General features: G+C 41.2%; 2 protein-coding genes across 12 annotated transcripts in view; one reads left to right on the forward strand and one right to left on the reverse strand.

The window, feature by feature from the left end:
• The window catches only part of LOC145445449 (uncharacterized), a 197,959-nt gene that overhangs the window by 153,328 nt on the left and 17,339 nt on the right, over nt 1-27,292 (forward strand). The gene's annotated exons all lie outside the window — the stretch shown is intronic.
• LOC145444561 (uncharacterized) lies at nt 3,797-20,793 on the reverse strand. 11 transcript variants are annotated; one of them, XR_013916720.1, is made up of 9 exons: nt 20,519-20,789; nt 20,147-20,238; nt 20,013-20,082; nt 19,836-19,955; nt 17,633-17,676; nt 14,412-14,534; nt 11,972-12,061; nt 7,360-7,494; nt 3,804-4,071 (listed from the first exon to the last, which is right to left on the reverse strand). XR_013916720.1 is itself a non-coding variant. In XM_080322552.1 (8 exons), coding segments are annotated over exons 2-8 (471 nt in total). In that variant the 5' UTR covers nt 20,169-20,238; nt 20,519-20,789; the 3' UTR covers nt 7,265-7,492. The 11 variants fall into 11 exon arrangements, 8 of the variants coding, with proteins under 8 accessions (XP_080178678.1, XP_080178682.1, XP_080178677.1 ...); XR_013916721.1 differs by lacking the exon at nt 11,972-12,061 and having other exon boundaries at nt 3,797-4,071; nt 20,519-20,793; XM_080322552.1 differs by lacking the exon at nt 3,804-4,071 and having other exon boundaries at nt 7,265-7,494.

A 27,292-nucleotide genomic window follows, 5' to 3' on the forward strand; every position in this document is an offset into this window, starting at 1 on the left:
TTCCATCGTTGCCAAATGACACTAGTTAGAGCGAAATGCCGGTAATCTAATTCTAATTTAATTTGTGAAATGTTTCTTTGCTCTGTTTCAATTCTAATCTAATTTCTAGTTTTTCTGAAAATGCTACAGGAAAACTGTACCGTACGGAACGAGCCTTGCTTGCTGTACAGACATTTGCCATACTCATGCTCATGAGATTGAACTCTGACTTGGCTTGAAATGACCTTGATTGAACGTCCCGGTTTTCGGAAATTTAGTAATTCTAGTCTAATTTGGAAAAAATCTGCAGCTGTCATTTTAATTTCAATGTAATTTAGAAAAACTGTAGCTATAATGGTAATTCTAGTCTAATTTGTAAAGAATGTAGCTATGATTCTAATTATAGTCTAATTTGGAAAAAAGGCTGTAGCTGTAATTGTAATTATAGTCTAGTTTGGAGAAACTGTGTAGCTATAATTCTAATTTTAAGTCTAATCTAATTTTGAGAAAAAACGTGTTTTGCTATCATTCAAATTTTATTCTAATTTGGAGAACACTGACTACATATATTTCTAAAATCTGATAATATCCCAGTTATCCAACTCCGCATTATTATTTTATTTTAATCTCCCTAACCCTGCGCATCACTGTATTCTATGCTCAGGATCAAAATCCTCTCCTGCGTTATATTATCTCTTACGATTAATATGCATTTCGGCATGTGCATCCGTATAGTTCTTGGCGAGCTCCACCGATCATAGCATCCCATATGATTACCATTTGAGCACGGAGGACACGTGTTGTCGTGCCGCTTCCCAAAGGTAATAGGAGCCGCGACACGATTACTGATTTACTATAACTGGTTCAGCTGCACACAATTGTGTATTTCCTCCCATCTTTTAAGATGTGTGCCTATTTGTACACAGTATAGCACAGGGGTAGCCAACTTTAAGCGGGTCGCGGGCCACTTTTCAAAATTCGCCGCATGAATTTAATATCGAAATAACTTAGGCCATAGTGTTTAACAACAACCCTTTTAAAACTTTACGTTAGTACAACGTTAGTAGAACATATGGGTATCGGACAACGGTCATAGTTACCCCAAAAGAAATCATACTATGTTTTACAAATACAAAAAATATCATGATCAGGGCTTTCATTCTATTTTGAAGTATGAGCTGCGAACGATATACCTAACAACACTTTACAGCGACTAAAGAATCTATATTGGGGTTAGCTTTACGGCATTTGCTTGAAATCGATCTCTCTCATAAAGCTTGATCTTGTCTGGGAACCCAAGTCGTTTTCAAAACGTATCGGTCTTGTCGGTGTCTGGGCCATCGCACGTCAACGCAATATGCCCATTTCATATCAGATAATTATTCGTCCATGGAATGCTATTATCATCGCCGAAGCCGTATCAACTGGTTAGGAATATTCTTTGGGGCACAGGAGAATAGCTTGAACAACAACGACAGCATTTTTAAACAGAAATCAATTTCTGCATTTCAAAATGCTTTGCAAAACGAAACTCCGAATTCTCAAGTCGGGCCGCGGGCAGCAAAATATGAAATTGCGGATCCCGTGTTAGTGACCCCTGGTCTATAGTCAGGGTTGCCATACCGTCCTTATTTCTAAGATTTGTCCTTATTTTGAAATGCCAGGTCTTAGAAAACTCAACGGTCCTTATGTCTAAAAAATGTCCTTATTTTCGACTTGCGTCCTTATTTTGTCTTATTTTCAACAACTACAGAACTTCGATCTTTTTCCTCTGGTATCTGTGTTGCACAATATTCTAAAATAATGATTTTACGGGGATATTTAATGGCACCAGAAATGAAAAAGAACGCCCGACGTGTATACACACCACAGGATTTGAATTCTAAGTGGTGAGATCATAGTGTCTTAAACGGTGTGGACACAGCGAGATTGAACGGCTCACTGCATTTGGGTTTACATCAGGGGCGGGCAACTTCGCCAGTAGTCGGTCCGGATATAGGAAAATTAGGTACTTAGTGGCCGGATTGCTCAATCGATACATTATTCCCCCATTTATCTACATATACAAGGTGTAAATCGTATTTAATGAATGTATTTTAACGACAGCAATGCTACTTCAAATCTATTTCTCGCCAATAATGACAAAGACAATGTGGATTTGAGAACAGCATTGTCATACAGGCGCCGCCATGTCTGCTTCTCTCCGATCAATCAACACCAGAGATGAGCGTGGATTAGGATTAGGTTTTGAAAAAACAGGATTTGTGAAATTTTGTCGGATTTGGATTGGATTTGGATTAGACATTTTTTTCGGAACGGATTAGGATTTGGATTGGATTTACCTATTTTCTGGGAGATTGAAATGTCGTGTGGCGAATGGCGACAAACTTTATTCAGATCAGTTATTAATGTACTTATAGTTACTAAGTTATCTTGAATCAAGTGAATCGTTGGTTGTGAAAGAAAATTTTCGAATCCCTCCATTACATAAATTAGTATTTTTTCTGAATTTCCAGTTGGAATCGGATTAGGATTGGACATGGACTTGAATATGAAAAAGTTATGGATTAGGTTTTGGATTTGGATTTGAAGGTTCGGATTTGGATTGGATTAGGACATAGAAATTTCAAATCCGCTCATCTCTGATATTCAACACACGGTGCAATCGCTAATTAAGATTTCAAGGCGTTCGATAAGTCCGGTACCCCAAATATACCGTTATATCAATTCATTAGGGCTGAGTAGGTGACGAGACAGGGTCGTTGGTCAACCGTGTGGCCTATTTTATCTCGATATTGGGTTCAAGTGTAGTAAGCGCCGTAAATAGAGAAGGCGCCAGTGTGGAACACTGAATTGTGGGTGTGCGATAGGAGTGTGAATGTTTCACTTTAATAAGATGTGTGCTGTGCATGAACATTGAAATGAAGGTTTTTAAATTCACTAGATCTTATATGGAGCAAGTAAATTATCCGCCCTGCCTAACCATAGCACGGAAACAGATAGGAGAGAACCGTCTAGCGACGCGCTGTTGAAAAAAAATGGCGTTTCCCCACAAGAAACAGCAGATACCCGAAAAGCGAAAACCTGCACATGCCCTACCATTTAGCTTACGTAGGCGTTCATGGAAGGACATACAACGTATTGCGATCAATTCAAGCGGGAGCGTTGCCCAACATGTGATGGAAACAAAACGGGCTGGAAGAACAACCGAAACAGATCCGTACTATGTGACGAATACGCACCTCTCCATCACCGGGCCGGATCACCAACTCCAACAGTATGATCGAAAGGTAAGTACCAAAATAACCACTTCAATTTCATCAGGAGATGGCACATCTGGACCAACAACAATTGATCCGAGGGACGATACGGCGATCTTGTCGTCAACTACCAACAGACAGGCTCTGCCGATCGGATCAGGAAACACAGTACTAAAGATGACGATCTTCAATGAACACAGCACATCGCAGAACACCGCATATGACGGACTGATCCAAAGTGATTTTGATTTTTACGAAGAATTGTAGAACTTACAAATACTTGAACGGACTTACACGGTAAGAAACATTTTTACTAAATTATACAACGGCGGAGGATTGATAAATCCGGGAAACATTGATTCCATAATTATCGCAGTATGTATGTCTGTCGTATTCCTATTAGTATATGTTGTTTACAAAAAGTACTGCAATAACGGGTCTAAAAAATATTTTAGAGGTGTTGCTCGACGAAATAACCAAAAATCATGTATAACAACTATCGCGTGGCAGGACAAACTAAACTGTTAATAAAGAAATAAGTAATAAAGATGTTTCTCAATAGTATTGGGTGGGGGCGAGAAGGTTTGCGCAACTCTTTAGTACTGTTTGAATGTTCGCTTTTGGAGTTGTGTTTGGGTCAGATAACTCGTTAACGTAGATTTGTGTGGTTAAAGTGTTGGTTGTCTGCTACATAATTTATTGAGGGGGCAAACAGGATACAGAAGTTGCACTGACCTGGAGTTTCCTATCAAGATTGTAGTTGCAGTGGGGGGTACACGAGTCCAATTTGTGTTTCTATATGGGGCGCATCATCTTCCTCTGCTGCCCGTATCTGTAATGTAGGGATATAATCACTAAGGGCCAAACTATATTAAAATCGAAAATGAAGTCATATTGACCCGGGAGCGGTGCTAAGAAAACCTAAAACTTTATCGAAACCTACCAAGAATTCGGGAGTTAATTTGTAGCACATAAATAATCAAATTTCGTACCGCCCTACCCTGTGATTGGAGCTACTGTTTTTCGCAATCGCCTCATACTATACCTGCCTTAAAATACATCAAAGTGTTTATCCCCTCGCGCTGTAAAGTGTGTAACAGACATGGGGTGATTACTTCATGAATGTAATCGATTGCGATTACGATTACTTCTGTATCACGCGATTACGATTACGATTACGATTACAGCAAAATCGGGAAGTAGTCGATTACGATTACGATTACATTTGAAAAGTAATCACGATTACTCACGATTACATTTATTTTGCATCGTAGTAGTTATATTGGAAGACAATACATGGATTGCGCTGGAAAGGCCCAATGATATAACAACTGTCTTTGAAAACGATGGGACATTTCCTTGTTACGTCATAATGTACCCATAGCCCATTTTATAGAGGACGGTTTATCGCACCCAATGATTTGCATTCTTGCCATGTCCATGACTGCCGCACCCACAATTCCCCAATAGGGAATGGAGAGTGTGGTTGGAGGTTGGAGTTGGTTGGAGTCAAAAGTATTTTGTAAACCAACATAAATTATAGAGTATTTTCGAGAGATTTCGTTAACTTCGAATTTCTCTTTGAGCTTTGCGATTTAAATGTCTCTAGATAGCTTGATTTCGAAATGCATATACGTCTCCCCCTCAAGAAATAAAGCATGCATATTGCATAATTCATAGTAATAGGCATTTAGGTGCCAGTCAATACCGCTCCTCGACACATCAAAAGACTTATGCAGTTTCGGCCAACATGAGACTTCACGAAGTGTCTATTAAAAAGACATTGGCCAAAACTTAGCGTATGTGTTCATTGTTAGTAGCCGCGCTGGGTGGGCGTGACTAACAGTCCATTCCTTCCAATCTGAGCCCACGATGCAAATGCCACCCGGGCACCCACGGTGCATTAGTTAGACATGGCAATTTGTGTGTGCGTCTCACGCAAGTTTTTCTGTTAGTCTGTTGTTTGGGCCACTACTTTTGGCTATATAACAGACCGGAGGTCACGAATTAACAACATACAATAAATTAATTATTGCAAGATACCAGATGTTATAATTATGAATTACGCCCCCCCCCCCCCCCGCTCTTCAGGTAAATCTGACCTTAGGGCGCTGAGATAGGATTAAAAATGCAATATAATGCAATTACCAATACTATTGACGAAATAAAATCGTCAACTTCAAATTGACTACCCTATGGGGGCCCAAGACCAAAGTTTGGTTGGGGGACGCTTTTGCTGTTTTGATCCTGATTCTAGCTACAACCCACGCTAACATGGTATATAAGCCGATGGCTATGGCGGCAAGTCCAAATGTTCAGTAAAGAATTGTGAAATAGCGATTGGCACCCGTTTTGAGTAGAATAATATGAGAATAACAGAAGGAGAACATAAAATTCTGCCTTCAACTTAATGCAGATAATGTAATGCAAGCTGCCATTACGAGAAACGGCAAAACAACGGCCCAGTTATGATACATATCAGCAGCTGTTGATTTTAATGCTTCGTTGTGGAAACCGTAATGTTTTATTTGACGAGTACAAAATTTTAAACCTTTGTCTGCTGTATGTTCGTACCATATAGGTCTACTGCTCGCCAAGCAGCAACGGTGAAACTGCATTTAACTCAAGAATTAGAACTATTACATTCTATAGTTTAACTAAGCATAACTAAACATCAATACAAAAGTTGCTATTTTAACTTAGGCAGAGAGGTGATTATGATTAATTATCCTGATGCGAGGTAGTGGCGCCTGAAATGTATTGATAAACTGATATACAGCACGGTGGGTTTCTTACAATCACACTAATGTACATCGAATATCTATTTGCTATGTGTGGACACTTCCTACGCAAAGACGAGCAAAGCTAATAGGCTACCTCTGACGTAATAATGAGCAGTGGCATTTAAAAATCAGACGTTTGTGCTCTCAATAACTGGTATAATACATCTTCCTTGTTCACGAGTGTTCAGTTTATGTCACAGTCCTTGTACAAATAAAAAGTAATCGTTCTTTCACAAAGAAATCGATTAAATATGGGAAGTAGTCGATTACGATTACGATTACTTCGGGATTTTTTCGAATGTAATCGATTGCGATTACGATTACTTGAAAATGCTGTAATCGTCGTAATCGATTACGATTACTAATCGCGATTACCCCATGTCTGGTGTGTAAGTTGTTGTTGCTATGCTCAGATACCTTTTTTATTAGATCTAAAATTACACTATGCTATGCAGCGTAGCGTGCCATGGCACCTCGAATCGTCTAAGGCAGTGATCTCCAACCGGGGTTTTCGCACACCTCAGGGTGTACCATAATATATTTAAAAGGGGGGTGAACCACTCGGATGGGGTGTAGTGGGATGTACCGGATCCGCAAATGAACCGAAAAGTCGATGACTATAGTCATCACAATAAATACGCCGGTTTATGTTTCAGGGCAGGTTGACTGGATGTGTAATATCTTAAAATGTGAAGGCCGTAAGCAAATGTTTCTCATCATTTAACCTATGGTCATGGACTTAGAAGTTCTCTTTGACACAGGGTGGAGCTAGCATGTGCTCAGCTTGCGATATCTGTCTAATGATTCTTGAGGAAATCACCGCTACAGCTCAGATTCGTGTTTAGCATTCCCAATACGTTGCAGCATTGCTCAAGTGTTCATCCTGAATTCGGTCAGACCAAGGGTGCCAAGGGTACTCGCGGTCGTACGGCCACATTCCGCCGTAAAACTATAATTTAGCTACCGTAACCTTTTACTATTTAATGTCCAAAGTTGCCCCGGTTTACGGTACTCACAAAAAATTGTGTTTTGTTACACGACTTGAGTCTTTAAAATTATTACTACGCGTAAGTAATATAAATAAAGGGACCACTCGGGTATGTGAAAATAGTAGATAAAGCTACTTAGGTGCTGTAAGGGGAAGCGCTCGGTCAATTTTGACCACTACTGTTTAGAAGGCGATTTTTGGAGTCAACGAAAAACTACAAGTCGAAAGGGTTCGGGAAATGTTGTACTGCATAATGAAGAATTCGAATTTGCGGTCACACCTCTGATCTTTTGAAAATCGCACCTTGAGCCAGGGATCGGGAGTCATAGTAAAATTTATAACACGTTACCTCCCAGTTGAGATGCAGACAATCCTGGATGGCCTGTAGTTTTGATCTTCGCTTGTGGGCCGCTTCGTCCAGCTTGTCTTCCCTGTCCTTTGGATTGTCGGGAATCTCTTTAACTTCGTTCTCCTCGGGATTGTCCTGAATATCATTCGCAAAAGATTGAAATCGGATCTCGTGTCACAAATAATCGCGCGGCAAAGATTTTTTAGTTTACGAATCACAGGCAGCTAACACGTAACAATTCCTGGCTTCGTTCTGACACGAGAACTTCTCAACATATGGAATTAGGTCACGCAAACCGCAATAATTAAAAACGTATTAGGGTAACAAATAAAGAAAACGTTTAGCCTACGTACGATCGATGTCAGCGGCGATACTAAAACAGTAACATCATTCTAATTGGGTAGACTTGGATGATTAGTAAATTGTAGTCTAATTAGAGCAGAGAGCTCATACGGTAATCGAATTCTGATTTAATTTGCGAAATGAATTCCATTTCTAATATTAATTCTGATTGAGTTGTAGGCATTCCTGGTGATGGTGCGGAGACACTTCATAGTGAAAAACAAGCGAGACTTACTGTTGAGACATTCGTCAATCTCGTGCTTATAGGAATAAACTGATAGACCGGATTGACTGGTAGACTGAACATGATTTGACACGAACTGAACAAGATTAAGTTTCGGAGTTGTAATATTGGAAATATAGTTATTATAAATACAATCTAAATTAAAAAAAAAATAAATATATATATATATATATAACTGCAGCTGCAACCCTAATTTCTAGGTTGATTTGGAACAGAAAACCTTGAAGCTATAACACTAATTTTAATTTAAATCAGAGAATAGGAAAAATTACATCAAAAACCATTACTATAAAATGTAATGCCAATTCGACGTCACGTCGAAGATGATTCAGTACCATTCATTTGGAGCATACCTATTTCATTACGCGTCATTCGAAGGTTGCGGAGCAATAGCTAGCTAACTAAATCACGAACGTGAGTTGCTTTGCGATACCCGTTCCAGGTGCTGTATTGCAACCGATCTGGATCTTGCGGCGGTCAAAAAAAATCAACGAATTTGAGATTCTCGTCAATGATATATCTGATGCCGGCGCACAGACCGTATAATTTAGAGATATTTGAGTAGTTGGGTCAACCCTAAGTCAAATGACGCGTCTTCGGAATATGACGTCTTATTGGCAAAACATGATAATCAGAATTAGGAGAGACAATCACACGAAGGACCTATCCCTTCGATCAATTTCTTTCCTTCCTTCTCTACGCCCTTGGCTCTGTTATTGTACACGGCTAGGTCAGTTTTTTTTAAAAGAAAAAAAAAAAGCCTCGTGTTTTTTTTGAGCAGGCTCGATGCGGCGGCCAAAGACTCTTGCGATTTCGGCTTCACGAGCACGCCAATCTTCTCGTTGTTCTAGCTTGTCTCGTCCTCGAGGTCGGTTCTGAAACGGGGGCCGAGAAAAGTAAACGCGGGGTTATGGACCGGAATTCTGAGCGTAAAAAATAGTTGGACCTTTGCGACTAACAAAATGACCCATGACGCCAAAAATAGACACAACGTTCGAACGTACCTTCAGAAAAAATAACCGGCCTTTAGAACAATTTCACAAAAATACGTATTTTACTTAGGGCGAAGATAATAAGTTTGATGAACAACAGGCCCGTAGTCAGAGAAGGGTTGGGGCCCAAAATCACCGCCTTTTTATACGCGGAACCCCGTGCCTTTGGAATTGCCGCTCGGGCTCAGGCACCCGGTTGCAGTAGGTAGGTCGCATTATCAGTGTTGCGCGCGGCAAATCACGTTTCTAAAAAACCCAGTTCCGCTTGCTTGATGAATCACATATGCAATAGACCCGGTGTGCACTATACTATCGGTCGGCGTATACAATCGCATGTGCATTACGTCGGATACGGAAGATGTATCATCGCTTATGGCCTAACTTCATCTCTAGTCTAACTATCGAGCCTCGTATCTAGAATGAGTTGGCTCCTGTATCTCGATGACTCGGAGCCAATGCCGCTAAGTAGGTGATGAGTGATCGAAGAGCTACGTCGCGAAACTAAATGACATCGAATGTCCGCAAACATGTGCAACGCGTGGGTACATGAGTAATTGATTTCCGCTAACACTTGAACATAACCATCAGAAGATACGTGTTGTACAAGACAAAAGGTTTGAAGCGCTGAAATCGCCGTTATTATATCAAATACTCCATAAAACTCGGACATTTTGGCCTGCACAAATCGTCGTTAGGGCTACTAAAGACGCGTTGATAAGCGATGGTATTTAATTGTTCATGACAGATCAGAGAGTTGCTAAATAATAGCACTCCCGGACTCGTCGACAAGATTATTATGCGCGTAAAATCGTCAACACGAGTGGATTGTATAATTTTTATTTGCGCGAGTACTAAGCCATAACGAATTGATGCTATGTTAATGAATTCAAAATAAATAAATGAAAATCCAAACCCCGCCATTTTATTTCAAAACCACGTCCTTATTTGTTTGGCTGGCTGCGCGCCTGCAGAGCGAGGGCGAGAGATAGTGAAGAGCGGGAGTGCGTGTGCAGGCGATTGTCCTTCTCATTGCCCAATGCATGGGCAATGAACTTGCGCTGTCGGGATGAAGAAATCCTAAACAGGCAAATAGCGCCTCTGTAATTGATGTGTAATAACAATGATAATGATAGCAATACAAATAATCCTGATGGGAGGCCAAAAAAAGGAGAGAATAACAATATGCGACAAATTTATTATTAAAAACCCGAAGATGCATCATCATTAATTTTGTGTTCAGAATTTTTGAAGACGCTCCTCCCTCGACTCTAATCTGGTCACGGTAATTGAGAATGAATGGATTTTTGACAGCGATATGTGATACTATCAACATTTTCGACAAAGTCCATTCGAAAGACAAATTTGACCCTCCGCGCGTGTAATGCGGGTATCTTCCCTTCACATTTATACTCGCGAATTTGGTACATATATCATATATTGCAAGCCTGCTGGGATGTTTTGCTTCTGCAGTAAGGAAATTTACGCAACACATACCCCAAGAAATAAGAGTATCTTAAGAAATTAGTGAAGGCACAGGATACCGCAATGGCCCTCCACTGTGTCAATTTCACAGTAACAAATATCATATCAGTATTTGTGGTGCATGTCGACTCTCCGCTGGAATGCGGATGCATTGTAGAGATAATCGAACTACGGCCTGCTGCGCTATGGGTGTATTATATGGTCATGGGTGCACAAGTTTTGAGAATATGTTGATAGGGTGTACCGCGACGGGATGGGTTTAAGAGCACTGATCTAAGGGCATAATGAGGATAAATGACGCCGAGCGATTCTAGATGCAATGACAGCCCTTGATATTTTTTTAAATAACATTACCCCTATTTAGCCTCTTTCGCGCGATACAATCATTGTCTCGTTATGTGACCTTGTGCTACTTCTGATTTGTATTCGTATTACGCCCATGCGGTGAGCTACCCTATATTTCGTACTAATTACGCATGTTGTGGCTGAAATTTACAATTTGGCATTCAGCGAAAGCACGAGTGGCCCATCTCAGTATACGGTAATCGTAAATTACAATAGGATTTGGCGATTATAGCTATTATTCATTCATTGTCAATGTGGCACACGAATCAATACAAAGAATGTTAATTTTTCGCTGAAGCTATAGCCGTAGGCGAATTTACCTAATTAAGCCTGGTCCATAAAGGCTGAACAATGCTACATTGCAACAAAGCAGTGTTGGGATGACTTGACTTGACTCGAGTCACTTTACTGGCTTGCCTTGACTTGACTTGGCTCAGCTTGACTCGAGTCGCCTCCAAAAACCGGGTGGCTTGACTTGACTCGAGTCACCTTTGGGAATGGATTGGCTTGACTTGACTCGGGTCAAAATGTGCAATGACTCGGGATGACTCGTGACTCGAGGGTAGTGGCTTGATCCCGGCACTGCAACAAGGTGAATGGGCCTGTACAAGAATCCTTAGAGATACGAACAACAATAAAGTGGGCAAAACCACGCGTTCCAATTGATAGTTCACCCTCGAAAGACAATACCCTATACAACCTATAGCTTACTTCAGCAGATGGGTGCTCACTTCTTATACGGTGAGCAGCATTATGATTCGGCTAAATTTTCCACAAGGATACATTTAGCAGTGCACACTTGTCGCATCCCTGTTCATTTATCCGGGTTCCTGACCGACACAGATTCCACACTCCAAAGGTCAAGTTTTGGAAAATAAAAGCACAAAACTAATTTTTTTAAAAGGGAGAAAATCTTCATAGTTGCATGGAAGAACGGTGCAATATTTGATCACACCTACTAGCATGGGTGTGAGTGACAAATGTACGTAAACACCATATGTGACCCGCGAGTGGGTTTGAGTAGCGCGCGAGCTAACTTTCAATATATTATTATCAAAATTGAATGGCTCAGATTGTGGGCTCGCAGGGCCAGCCAAAAATATAGTCGGCGTGGCCGCGACACTTGGATGATGATGACTGAAATGTCAACTCATACGCATTGGCAGATCGAGGGTCTAGCAGTCACATTTTTGGTAAATCGTCATACATTGCAATAGACTAAAAAAGTGGTGAAATCGTTCTTCGTGCTTCACGTGTTTAATTGTCACACGATTTTTTTCTCTGGAGACTGCCCCATCTGAAAATGAAAAAGTGCCGGATTTAGCCGATTAGCAATTGCGAGAGAGGGTTTATTTTCGCGTTTGTGCTCACAGAAAGATCGTCAACGATGAAATACACTGTTGAGAATATTCTATGCCAAATTACTGGTCTGGTCTTGGCAGCAGTTTTACGACTCTGAGACCGGTGAATTTGAAAAATATTTTCCCGTAAAATATTATTGACCGTAATTTATTTTTTACAAAGATTGACTGTTAAAGTTTTTACGGAGAAATTCCCGTTACCTGATGTAACGGAAAACGGCTGTAATACCAAGTTACTGGTCTGGTCCAGTGCAGCAGTTTTACGCTGATGAGACCAGTAAATTCGAAATAACTCTCCCCGTAATATGATTTTACATATGCTGACCGTAGGAAGTTTTACGGAAAATTTCCGTAACTAAAGGTAACAGAAATCTGCTGTAATATCAATATACTCGTCTGGTCCCTTGCAGCAGTTTTAAGTTCCTGAGACCAGTAAATTTGAATCAGGTTTATTTGGTGCGGGAACACGTAAAAAAAAAAGTAAGTGTGGATAATGACGAAAATCCAGTCTTTCTTGTGGATATCATCAGTCAGCAACTGCCTGAATGAAGAGGGCTTCATCAAAACTTCAGCAGCAGTTGAAGGACTGTACTTTGGGCCATGCTCTTTTGTAGGTTCTTCTATAATCTGAGCAAAGATTATGCTGTCATCAACACAGTTGCAATTTGGAAACTTTGAGACGCTATAGCATGACATACCGCGACTTTTCTTATTCTTGTCAATTTCCCGAACAATGATGGCCTAGGATAGCGATGTCGAGCATAAGGCCAGCAGACCGCATGCGGCATGTGAAGCAATTCTGAGTAGTTTGATTAATTTACCCGTAAGTTGGTTATCTATAGTAATCTGGAGTCTGTTGGCCGTTAGTAAAATCGGATGCGGCAACGGTACATGGGTGCCGTTGTGCCGGCTTGTGGCGATATGATGAATACTTGTCAGTTGTCGCTAACGTCATAGTTGCACTGGAACCCACTTTGCTTCGTGCCAATGCTGTACAGTATACAGCATTAAAACTCTGATGCGGCGTTTTAACACTGGCACTGTACTCGTTAACGTTACAATTGGCCAATAAGGTTGTGCTGATGATGAAATTGCGGGTATGCAGAATATCCACAATATTCACAGGCGTAATTCGCATACCGAGGTTCAGCACTAATGTATGAAAATTGAATATGGAACAGACGACTGCCTTGCTGTTGAATCCCCAAGAACATGGTTAGTCGGGAACGATAGCGCAAAAGGGGGGAAAAGGCCTGCTGTTGAATTATGTTAACTCAGCAGATATGGTCATTACATATACAATGGCATCTTATGAAATACGTCGAAGCCGTCGCTACCCCTAAAGAACTGACTCCAGCTCCGAAGCCCTATCTCTAATCGAATTCCCCTACCGGCGTACATCACAATGAGGTTCCGGATCTAACATCGCGACAATTGTTTGCTTATGATAACAACGTCGGAGCTGTATTGCTCCATTTCCCGATAATTGTTAATTATGACTTGATCGCACAGGGTAGATGTGCACCTTGCGCAGGAATGACGTCAATTCGCGGATATACACAAACATACTAACCTATTTCGCGACCTAGTTTACGAGACTATTATGGGCCAAAAAAAAAAAATATATATATATATATATTTGGTGGATATGCGCGCAATGCAGTTTAGTTGAGGGGGGTAGAATGATGGTTGGTTGGCATTTGCGCGATGTTGCGGACTCGCTAACTAACAGGCGTCAAGCGTTTTAAGTATTTTGTATTTAGGGTTTGGGACCTGATATCTATTAGACGAATACCATGCTCTAGGCGAAATTAGTTACATATGCCACACATGACGACGATAGTACAAATGGAAAAAAACAGCGACCCGTGAGAATTGTAAAGCTATAGAATTTCAACGCTATAGAACCGCAAGACTTTATAGAAATTGAACACCATTGAGGGTCCCTGAAGATGAATGCAATGAATGGTGAATGCAAGGAAATATGGGCGTAAACACGCACATATGCGTGTTTCCGCGTCATGGGTAGTGTCAAATTGCCAATTAAAACCAGATCAATTTTTACACTACTGGCTATCCCGCCTGTTGCCGTGGTAACTGATCGGCGTTGCCGTTGGGATTGCATTTGGATCAGGCGTTATTTTGAAACACCTTGTTCAAAACGTATTTTAAACAGCGTTTTTTTTTAATGGGGGGTGTCTTTTGAAATATTATGTCTTCAATCTAATGTTGTGCGCCATTGCCAGGAAAATATCAAATACTAAACACTAATTGTGTAAGACAAACCTGTGGTATGGATCAATGGACGATTGGTGTACGTCTTGAGGTGGCTCCCGATCTTTCCCGATCTTGCTCTGAGGTGCCCAAGGCGAATAGAATTGTTGCAGCGGACCTTGCGTGGAGAGTATGCTAAAAAAATTGATAGCGGTCAGTAAAGGGTAATTCTGAGCTAAAAACCATTTCGTTGTATGAGCTAAGATGCTATTATGTAAAGTATACTAAGAAGATGTCCAACTCAAAACACTGAGGCAGTTAAATTATCGGATTCTTTATGACTGATCGCAGCGCGCACGCGGCAGTAATCGCCAATTCATCACGTCAACGACAGGCCCCCCCAATCGCACATATAGTATGCCATGTACGCTGGATACAAATGCTTTCGCGATCGGTCGCATCATCGGCAGGCCTGGTACGCACGACATAATCGTTGGCCTGACCTGTCACACTTGTCATGGACCTCGTGTACAAGATATAGTGTCGATAGCCGAAACTATCGCTCTGCCGGCCTTGCGAGCTTTGGCTGCTATCTACTATCGTTCAAAGAATATTCCACTGATTGAGTAATGATCGTTTAATAACTGCATCGCAAATACGCAATGATAGCGCACCCTAAAATCGCAACTACTCGCCCATTGAGACGCAGAACAAGTAATATACATGGGTGCAGGCCTTTCTAAAATTTGCATGCTATTTTAAGGGTGCGTATTAAACATGGGAGCGTATCATACACAAAGCAGACACTGCATGTTTAGCGACTTTCGTTTGATATAGGCTAATAAATGCACTATATAGCATTCTACGCCGTGAATATAGGAGTCCTTGGTGATGCCAGAGGGGTTAAGAAATAGATATGAAAAATGGCAATAAAAAATAAATGATAAGCTATATTTGACCTCCTGGCACAGTGGTTCTTAACCAGCGGGTAATTACCCCCAAAGGGGTAATTTGCCAATTTCTGGGGGGTAATTCAAATTTTTATACTTATAACGCTGCACTGTTCAAAGTATTTCCAAACGTAAAAATGAATGTAGGCTAACATATGTCTTTGCGAGCTTGTGGACCTATATATTTCGTTTCACTTAGTTCACCATGCCTGCTGTGAGATCATAGTAACCATTAGTGATTACGAATAACATGGCCGAATGTAGTTTAGTATAGTGCTAGGTAATTCTAATTTATTTCGCGGTAGGGCGGATCATATATTGTTGCGCAGGCTGACAAATTGAAAGACAACAAGGGGCGTCTAAGTTTAGCTTTACACCTATAATGCGTTAACAATATCGTAGAAATATAGTTGTTAGTATAGAAAAGTGTAGTGCTGGTCTAGTCTAGTCTGTAAAATTAAGTTTGAAATCATCAACATGCCTTTAAAGAAACGAGGGGAAGATTTTCGAACCTTCTGGGTTCTCCTTCAAAAATGAATAACCAATCTTCGTATGGCATTGAACCTTGTGATTGAATTTCCTTCAACTTATTGCTATGAAGGAGGGTTTTCTATCAAACTGAATGATTTTGCGATTGACAATTACATGAGGGATGCTGTCAATTATTATCATACCCTTTGTTTCTATTTGACCACTGGATAACACGAAAACAGCATCAGCCTTCGCATGGACTTGATATTTTTAACAGTGTAACTTTCAGTGTACATTATGACGTCATCTCTGTGCTGTTCTTCGATTTAATTAAGTGCAAGCTGTAATTTGTCATTTATTGAAAAGGGGTGATTGCAATCCGTCATTTTCTTCTTGGGGGTAACGATATGAAGAAGGTTGGGAACCACTGTCCTAGTATATGACAGGTCAACACGGCCTGTTCATAAGTATTATTCATGATCGAGCATACGAATTGACAATTGAATAGGATGTAAGTTATAGGGTTGCGAGGTGTCCGTTTTCCACAAAAAGAACCGGAAACCAATGTGCTATACTGGGATGTGAATAGGTGAATTGTAGAAAGGCCGCGGAAAGAGCATAGAATAGTTGATTTTGCTTTTGCAGTATTCATGGCGATTGTCGACCGCTGTGTTCATTTACACAGGGCCGATGGTATTCGTTTATTCTCCGTAGCTACAGACTTATAACACCACCCACTTCTGGATCTTTCGTATGAACGACCGAAAAATATGGCTCTTGGCAGATTAAAAATATAAAAATATATATGTACGTTGTTTTCGAAAAACCAAATCTGGAATAATCAGTGTTGAGTCGGCCCCATTTTAGATTCGGACTGCGCATATTCCAAACAAATTGTGAAAATGTGATGTAAAATATGTAGGATTTATCAAGGATTGATATGATATTCAAGTCTAAGTGGGACGTATATTGGAGAATTACTGAGCCTCAGAACAATTTGAGGCTTATTTTGTGTTCGTCAATCTACTAACAGATGAGGTTCCGAGTCACAGGTCCTTCTGAAAGTTTTGACGTTTGAACTGGTTGAACTCGGTCCTTTTTTGATTTTTATCAGCCGATCAGTACTGATTCGAGTGATTCTACAACAGATCGCGCATGTGTTGGAATCTCGATATTAGTCGCGGATCGTCAACGGGACACATTCCCTCTTTGTGGAAAGGTGGTGTGGCGTGGCAGCATATCTTATAACGCACGCTCGCTTGTGAAAGTGTTGCCGTATTGAGTTTGATGGGTCGCCTAACGATTTTGAAACGGTTTTGTAGTGGATTTTGAGCTTTCTATCCTTTGAAAGATATGTGGCAGTGTCGAATACGTGAAGGTACAAGTCCCGCATGTAACGTTCCCTAATATAATTAAAAATTGACATAACAACATGCCACACCCTGGTTTAAATGGATTATTTACAGGGCCTTCGGTTTTTACGATAAGCCGCTATTGACGTGCGAGTCCCATCCTGGGCATGTTATGAATGTATGGTTGGAAATCCCACATACACATAAAAAAAAAATGGTCTATTTCTGAATGGAGTCAATAAATATAATAGCATTATACGCAATGCCTTACGTACCCGTAACATAGGCCTATTATACAAAATTCGCTGAGGCAATAATAAGGTTGGGACCACAATTTATTCTATATCTACCCAATAAGCATCCGTCAAGTCTGGGCCTGCAACAAAACCATTACCAATCCGCCATCGCGTTACTTGCACCGCATGGTGACGAAGAATGGCCATGCTCGCACATTGATTTACATTTTGTCACAGCGTAATGCAGGCTGGCAACACAAAAATTGAAAATACAATGGACTTACGGGGGACAATGCAGCGTGCTGGAACTTGTTGCGGCGCGACAATTCTAGAAAACAAGGGACATATGAAAATTATGATGGTATAAGGGCCTGACCCACCGGTCAGGCCCCTTATCGCCGGCACAATGTGTTTTTGTTAATATAGAGTAACTCACATCGCGACTATTGGTTGTTATCTTAAGACCCGGTTTCGAGTGCATTGCTGCAGTTCTCGACTTATGTTCGCGAAGCATAGTTGGATTTATGTCACGGGCATTGCAACATGTTCCAACTAGGCGCACACAATTAAACACTATCTAACTTCGCGCTTCGAGAATATAAAACACAGAAGTGATTCAGAGATTAATTCAGGCTCAACTTGCGGCCCTCATCAATGCGATTAATGCACCTTAACTTGTATAACGAGAAAGTGGATTTGATCGTCAAATCGTGATAGTGTTTCGAATCCACGTTCCTAATGATGAGATCGAATTTGTACATCTAAATAAGGACCGTTAATTTGCCGGAATCAGCTTCAGTATATTGTACGGAGTACTTAGAAGTGATCAATCTCATTAGGCCGTAAAATCGGCCGGCAGGGTTGCGTTGATGACAAAATTGCAGACATGCCGCAAACCTTAAAAAGTTGCATTTATAATGCGAATATATTGACTCGCTGCGACTTGTGAGAGTTGTATAATTGCTTTCCACTGCAGAGGTTGCATCGCCGTTGAATTTCCTGTATGTGCCGAGAGGCTTGGGCATATTGTTCATAAACCAATGGCAAAAACGCACATTTCTCTACACAGCAAATGAATACTGGGCGGCAGCAGCTTCTGTCGTGGTGACTGGATTGACGCCGGCATAATAAACGCAGTACAACAGGGCCGGCCAACCCGTGGCCCGCGAGAAGGTTTTGAGTGGCCCGCGAGGTAAATTCTGAAATTAGTAATGTTGTCGGGACTGAACTGCACACATTGTGAACTTGCAAGGCCAACCAAGGGTTTGATTAGTCTGGCCGCAACACTTGAGATGTGATGAAGAAAAATATCAGTTCCGACGCATTGGCCGATCCATGAGCCAGTCACATTTTTGTAGATCTTCGTACACTACAATAAAGCAGAATAATTTGCGATCGATTTATCAAAAGTAAAAATTTTCTGCACGCTTTGCGCAACATTTCGTCACTCGATTTCTTGCTTTTAATATCGTTACCCCTTTCTGAAAATTAAAGAATGCCCAATGTATCAGATTGAGTATACCTATATTCGCGATTACGAGACGATATGTCGTTCAACATATGCGACCTTGCGACTATGAAACATAGGCATAAAATGATTGACGCATGTTGGTCGAAGCTTTTGATATCGATATGTCCAGGCGCCGGATAGTCCATTCAATGCAAACTGAGCCCAGCGATATACAGCAGGTCTGCAATATAGTCAAGTGACAATATTATTAACCTATGAACTTCCAAAAAATTGCGCGTTTCGCGCGTCAAGTGGCCCGCGCAATAGTTCGTCAGTCAAGTGTGGCCCTTTGGCTGAAAAGGTTGGCCTCCCCTGCAGTACAATATGACAACAGTGTCATGGCATGATCAGGTCTACTGAATAATTCGGACAAAAGTCTCGTGAGCATGGTACTAAAATAAGCTGTGTGGCGGAAGCTGCCTCAACTAATCGATCACTCTAAGTACTTCAAAATAATTGTTGGGGGCGGTTCTAGCCATACGTATTCTTTGATATAAATAACACTGGCCTACACGATTTTTGCGCCGGGACTTCTTTGGGTCATTTATACTTGGTTTGAGGGTGCCGAATGCGAATCTGAAGTGTATTTTACTCTATCACATTACGTTTTTGAGATGTTGTATGTGTTGAATATGTCTACTTTTTCGGGGTGGCCAAGTAGATTTTGGCTACTTACAGTACTTACGGGAGTGTTAGTGCCTTGCAGTTATACTTCAACATCTCCCTGTTATTATTCTGCATGAACAAACTACATTTTCAATTTGGTTTTGTGCAGTAGAAAGTGGTTCAGTGGTTGTATTGCACCACAGTCGTGTCAGAAAGGAAAACGGCTTGGGAGGCCACATATTTGGGACCTGTAGCGGGGTGAACAATTCTCTTCTACCAAAAGTTACCCCGTCTGGTGGTAACTCCAACCGTTACAATCAAAAGTATACAAAGGAGCACTGTTTTAAATAGACATAAAAATGACTTCTTACCTAATCAGCAGTAAATCCGGGAGTATGGGGTGTTCCTGCTTCATGCGATGACTGTGGACGCTACAATGTTCAGGCTTTATAATGATGCAGTGCTGCAGTGGATTAGCATCGACCTCAAATCTGGAGTGTATGTCTGCGTAGAGTCATTATACAAACGTGTAGCGCAACATGACTGGCCTGCATCGTAGCTGAGGTGCATTCCCCGATAATTGCGACAGAAGAGGAAATTTTCTGATCGAAAATTCATCTGCATAGAGTAGTTATAACCAAGTTTAGTGTAAATTCGAAAAGAGTAGCGCAACTTTACTGGCCTGCGTCGTAGCTGGAGTGCATCCGGCGATGGTTGCAGTAGTACGGTGAAATTTCCTTGAGCGATAAATGTAGGCAAAGTCGGCATAACGATCTGGGATGATAAAAATTAGCTTCAAACTGCCGTAGCATAGCGAATCTTAGAAATACTCTGCCCTATTAAGTCATAATATTATTTTGGTGTGATTCAATCTGTGCACACAATCCGCGCAGGCTCTAGTACAGCTCACTAACTTTAGCCAATCTGGAATCTAATACATTTTATAAAATAAATACGTTGCTATAGACCGCAAGCTGAAGTGTATGGCTCCGTCGAAAAGGTATGGCTAAATTTGGTTTAAGCCGGTACAGAAACGCATGGTACTAAATCTCACCTTGCTTGCAAATGTATACCTTAGCGCTGTGCACATGACAAAAAGTAGTAACGGAAATGTGAAGTTCTCATAGCACGAACTGCTTACTTGAGAGTAACACTCTAGTTATATTGCCAACGCGGCATTTTCTTGGAAACGATACTTCTATTCTGGTGCGCGTTGATGAAAAGGCATTCAGCGTCACTTCTTTACATTATAATCAGTTATACTCGCGACAAATATAACCTACGCGGGATAGTAAGCAATTATGATTCTGATTCCTGATTTGAAAAGTAACATTCACTACGTTCTCCAAAATTATTGGGTAATTAATGATAACAAAGGTATGAAAATCCACGCGAGCATGGTCTTAACTGAATTTATATGTTATTTACTCAAAAACAGAATATGATCAGGCCCCTAGTCGGGACACAGCGCGAGTCGGGTTGAGTTCTCGGAGTGAGAGCGATCGCCTGATCATTCAGAGTCATTTCTCTTGCTAAGCCGTCCTGAGGGCGGATTGATTGTCGATACAACTTAAATTAAATACCGGTTATAGAACTTAATTATGGACGCGGGACTGTGTTGTGTCGTTCACGCACGCGTGTAGCTGCTAAAGAATGTGCGTGTTTTGACTGGCACCTTTATTGGGTTTGTGGTGAGAAATGCTTCTGATGAAATTTCCTTCGGGGTAGCGAATATCGAGTATGCTTATTTGGACCGCATTGGGCCCGCCTGACGGCGGAGTTGTGATTTCTAGTCATCGTCGGGGGCGGATCGCAAACACTGACGACCGATTCGGAGGGTGTGCAAGAGTGAACATATTGTGGAGTTGGTAATATTGTGTAATCATTTGACTGGTCTGGCCAGTGAGTGATCTAAATGTCCGAGTCTGGCCCGCGACTTCGATTGAACTTGACGACCCTAAGCTACATGCTACAGATTGTTACTGGGGCTCGTTGATTTGTAGCTGAGCGTTAGTGTCCAGTTTGTGTATTTTGGAAGGTCGGGTTTTAGCGTTTCAGAAGAAGGAGGTTTTGACAATTCCTGGCCGTTCGCCTCCAACCGCCCCATGTAAAAATAGAAATCAAGGCCTCAGTTGTTAGGCATTGACAAAGTTGATTTCTTTTCGGCTGGGGCATTCGAATATTGATACAAACTGGTTATTATTGTCGACGCTTCTCTGACACCTATATCAAGCATTCTTTAGTGCTGGTTGATTGACAGGGGAGGGTGATAAAGCTCACAAAGGGCGCAACTAGTCGAAGTGTCATTCATGCAAGTGCCCTGAATAAAAGATGAATAGGAATCCATTTGTGGATTAGTCTATAGTCAGAAGGAGACAATGTTTGCAATTAAATATCTGGCTATTGAGGTGCAGAATGGTGAATAGTGAATGGAAGTATCGAGGGTAATATTGTGGCTTTCTGAAAACTTCTAGGGGTTGCTGATGAATGCCATTGATACTTGAAATGAGATAGAACCACATCATGAATATACAAGCATGTGTCATTGTGCAAAGGAGTCACACACAATTAGCCGTCAAGTGTCACTCTCTTCCGGAAAAAATAAGATATAAACTGATGATGAACGGCCAATAAATGAGTCTGCCCAGTCTGAACTGGGGGCACACGGAGTGCCGTAGCAACAGAGGAACTGTCGAAAATCAGAAATCTACTAGTGTCTCTACCTCAAAATATTAAGCGCAGAGATGGACAGTTATCGGTGCCAGTTATGCGACGAACAGTTCTCGCGGAGATATCGACTCGACGGACATCTGGCAAGTCACTACAAGGTCGAAGCAAATCAATGCTGGGTTTGCGCTAAACAGTTCAACTGCAAATCAACTCTATCCGGTCATTTAATGACACACTACAATTTGAAGACACATCGATGTTTGATTTGCGCTCGGACCTTTACGAGAGGTAGCGATCTGAACCGACACCTCGCGGCGCATTTCGAAATCAGAAATGAACAATGCGAAATATGTGGGAAGGAGTTTGCCCGTAAATATCAGTTAAAAAACCACATGACGATCCACGGCATCAACAGCGTAAAGTTTAACTGTGAAATTTGCGATAAGCAGTTCACATCGCGACGGGGGTTGAAGTGTCATCTTACTATACATTTACGGGGCTAAATCCTGTGTGTTAAAATGTTGAGATGTCATAGTGATGCTATTGCTGAAAGTCTCTTTGACAAACGTAAAGCCAATTCGCGAATAGAGTTACGAGGTTTCAATACTTGTTTCAAATCAATGTGCGTATCATCTCGAAATCTGACTGGGTGAAAGTTGGTAGTCCTGTTTGTCTATCCTATTTCAATTCACACTATGCCAAAGTATAAATGTTCTATTTTGGGTGATCACAATGGATTTGCCTTTAGTACAGCCCGCGAATGGATTCCGATACCGCACTATAACATTTTTGATAATAAGGACTCAAGGATTTTTAATCAACAATACCTGAATTTTTTTTGGTAATATATGCTAGAGTTGGTAAATGATAAGTTGCCTGTTTTTGTTAAGCGATTTATTTCTCAGTAATAAATACAATGATTTTATTGGCGTACTTGTGATCCTTGACTCTTGTTAAACTAAGTTGGTATTGATTCTATAGTGTGAAAACAGCGGCGTGGAATGTGTGAATAGTTCGAAGCGGCTGAAGTTGGAGTCAGTAATATTCAGGATGCGTTCGAATCAACTGATCGCGGGATAGTTTCGCTTCGCGACTGCAAAAAAAACTGATAAACTCGCTTGAACAAAATGGCCGCCTGGGAAGAGATGATATAGGCCTACTGCACAGACTGATTCTAATACCGAGATTGTCAGTGAACTACTGATACAAACATATTGCTGTTCGGGCATGTTCTGTTTTGAATCTTGAAAACATTTGTTAACAGGAATCCATTTTCCCTGTGATAGGCATGGCTACTGTTTCGTCTGGGATTCAAAACGTAAAATACATGTCGAAGCCGTTAAACAAAAATATATATGAATAAAAGGTACAGCAGTCTGATAAGAAGTAGTTTTGTTGATGCGTCGCATACTCAGAGGTGGTCAGTGACAAAGCACTTCTACGTTTTCGAAGTACTCAAGTGGTTTTCCTCTACTTCTGGTACTTACTCAAGTAGATCTGATTTTCGCTAATTCTGCTTCTACTTCGAAATATTTTGTGATCTACTTACTTACTTCTCGCTATTTTCAGTTTGTCAAATAGAAGTAGTTTAATCCTCCAAACGGGAGGATAGCCTGAGGAATTTCGGGGCTGTTTTCACGGAGCAGCAACATTTAATTTTCATAAAATTTGAGTAAAACCCATGATTTTCGTCGCGCTTCGCGCACAGTGGATACGGGGTGACCAGTAGTAGTACCAACATTTGATGTTCATAAAAGTCAAGTAAAGCCCAGAAATTTAGTTGCGCTTCGCGCACAGTAGTTTTGGACTGACAGATATGTTTTCGCGAAAGTATCCGTGAATATTATTTAGATACCGGATTGCTTGATTCTGCTCACACCGCAATATCGGCCATATTAAATATTTCATCACAGTAAATATGGCCCACCATAACATTTGAAACTACTGTTTCGATATCTAGCAATTATCAATACTTTAATTTGAATCCCATGATGCGAAAGAATGCTTATTCTGTCGAAAATTGATACCTCCTGAGATGCAGCAATACAAATCAAGCTCTCTGCATCTTCCAGATAGCTCAATTTGCAGCTTTTGACAGATCCATGCGAACGAATTAAGACTGTTTTCAAAACTACTTACTTACTTGAGTGGATTTGAGGTCAGTCAATTCTACTTCTGCATCAAGTAGTTTTAGGTGGCTTATGGAAGAAGTACTTCTACTCGTACTTGAGTAGATTTTTTCACCACTACTTCTACTTCTACTTGAGTAGCTTTCTTGACTACTTTGACTACCTCTGTAATACTCTTGTCGTATAAATTAATATGGCTCGAGACCTGCGATGCCTACGACCTGATACGGACATCACGACTGACTTGATGATTGTTTGCGATGACGCTGTGGGTGTATGTATTCGCGCGGCATTATTGAACATTAAAGTACAAATTATTAGTCCGCAAACATGTACTGGGTATTCAGCCAGAAAATTGCCTCTATGTGTAAGGACTGTAATTTCTTTAAAATCGGTTGTAACTTCCGCATATCCGATTGCTCGTTTTCTATTAGGAATGTAGCTTTTAACTTGGATTGATCGTCGTGACGCGAGTATATATCTATGTATCTAAGTATACTTGCAACTTGTAACGGGATGGTTAATCAGTTCTCAACATCAAAATGGAACTATAGTGTGCCTAATTGAGGCAGTACCTGTTCTGCCCAGCATATTTCGATCAAAATATGAAATGTTAAGTAATGATTCGCTCCACGAGAGTCACCTCACGGATAGTTGGTGTGTAAAACATTGAACGCAGTGCTGGCTTTTACTCGAAAAAGAATTGATACAGTTCGCATGTTTCGTGCAGTAAATCGGAATAATTCATGTCGATGTAACTGCTGGGGCCTTATGAAATACCTCGGGTTTCTATGCGCATCTGGTCGGTAAATTTTGTGACTGAAAACGGTCTATAATGTTACTTCTTCCATGTGTTACTGTAAAATTTTGATCCATTTTCGCATGCTTTGCGAGGGTGGCGGATCAATGAATGTGACACTGAATCGCGCGCAGCGCGAAGAGGAATCTCAAATGGCATAAATCTGCCCCAAAATATTATCGGCTCCGCTGAGTTACGAAAGCACTTTGAGCCTATTTCAGAACTCCAAAATTTCGAACATTAAGGCATATTTTGGAGATTCCTCCCGGGCGCAGTTTAAACAGGAAAATTCCGGACGTATGGCAGTCCTAACATCACCTACATATATGGTACACGACCGGGATAATTCGGGGTTGAGAGCTGCTTACCTGTTAAAATTTTATCTGTTTTGCGCAAATATATAAGCACAAGTTATGGGGCCTGCCACATCAAAAACCATAGAGTGATCGGCTTCACTTCAATATCTAAGCCAATGTCGTACCACGAGCGAGGAATCCTGTATTAAATGTATAGGGGGTCTGCTCGGTTGTGAAATTATCGATTGAAGTTGCAAACCACTCTTGCGTCTACGCCATAGGCTTTCAGAATCAACAGGGTGTGTGCGTTGGAGCCGTACGCGATGAAGTAGTTGATATACGTCTGAATTAATGGGGATAGCAACCAGTGTTGCCAACCCCGGATGGACAAAAATCGCTATAACTGGTGTCGAAAATCGTTAGATGTCACTAAATCTTGAAACAAAATCGCTAGAAAAAGTCGCTAAATCTGAATTAATTCCCTAAGTTGTTGAAAGACCCACCCGCACATCCGCATTGCAGATTTCGCGTCATTTATTGCGTTTTTAGTTGTGTCTATCCATTAGCCTGGCTGTCAAAGCTATAAAGAATGGCGAATTACCAAAGAGGAGGACATTTTAGGCGTTATCGGAAGACATCTTCGATTTCCCAAAAAAGGAGGTCATTATATGGTAAGCCTATTACATTTCGAGTTCATAATACGCAAGATTCATGTCAGTCATCTTACAAAGGGATGAACTATGCGGTACATTTCAACAAACCAGATCCCTCTGCGTGAGCCCTGACCATGCAGGTTTGCAGTCATAACCACTAACTATGTACTATGTAGCGGTGTTGGGATGACTCGAGTCTTGACTTGACTCGAGTCAGACTCGAGTCACTTTTTCGTGTGGCTTGACTTGACTCAAGTCACTTTGCCAAAGTGACTTGACTTGAATTGACTCGGCGTATCAGAGATGTGGATTGACTCGTGACTCGGAGCGGAATTCACGAGTCAATTTCAAGTCATCAAGTAATCGGTGTCGATAAAAATCACTGTATCTTAGATAGGCTTTGTTCGGATTGTTCGCGCAACGCTGGTGTAATCCGTGAGAGCGACCAATATTTCAATGATCGTGCGTTTTACTGAGCCTCCATTGTTCGCTCACAAATATTTTGATCGCAAACGAAGTGATCAAAGCTGACAACATACGTTGTCGTAAACTATAGTATAGTAAAGTAATTTATAGCAGAGTTTCTATATCTGTTCTGGGTTCTTAACTTAACCAAACCTCTTGTTTTATTGAAATTGAATTCGCAATTAGTTTATATAGTCCTCAACCATTGGCGCAGGCTCGAATTGTGTCATATCAATTTGCACAAGGGTAATGTATTGCATCTTATCGGTTCGTATCTCTATTTTGGCTGGTAACTGTAAACTGCGGCTGTGCAATTACTTATGTAGTTTATTAGTTCTACGTGTGCGTGAGCGATGCGGCGCCTTACTTGCGTGTATATTTGACTCTATATTCGTTCATCTGTTCAAAATCAATGACCACTCAATCTGTGTTTCGGACGGCTGGCAAAATGCAGTGACGTAGTCACGCCTCATACCTCGAAAGGGCAATTTGACTTGGATTGTGACTTGACTCGTGACTTGACTTGACTTGGCTCGACTTGACTCGAGTCAGCCCCGAGAGTCGACTGGCTTGGCTTGACTCGAGTCACATTCGAAAAACGATTGGCTTGACTTGACTCGAGTCAAGGTCTGCGATGGCTCGGGTTGACTCGTGACTCGGGGGTGGTGGCTTGATCCCGGCACTGCTATGTAGAGGCGTGACACAAACTGCCGCTGATTGGGAATTAAGTGAAAACCTACCTAGATATACGAGCTTGCTCGATGCAATATACTGATACAATTGCGGAAAGGTGCTTGCCTTCGCTTAACTGGGTGG

This window comes from Botryllus schlosseri, chromosome 8, assembly GCF_051294905.1.
Source record: "Botryllus schlosseri isolate E-star chromosome 8, Bs_hap1, whole genome shotgun sequence".
Lineage (NCBI taxonomy): Eukaryota > Metazoa > Chordata > Ascidiacea > Stolidobranchia > Styelidae > Botryllus > Botryllus schlosseri.

Bases quoted from the DNA above. Each gene is read 5' to 3' on its own strand.
- LOC145444561 (XM_080322551.1), bottom strand. From the start codon at position 20,168: ATGCACTCCAGCTACGACGCAG. The intron at 19,956-20,012 runs GCCAGTCATGTT...CATACACTCCAG, and splicing joins GCACCTCAGCTACGATGCAG to ATTTGAGGTCGATGCTAATC. The intron at 17,677-19,835 runs GTAAGAAGTCAT...CTTGTTTTCTAG, and splicing joins CCGGATTTACTGCTGATTAG to AATTGTCGCGCCGCAACAAG.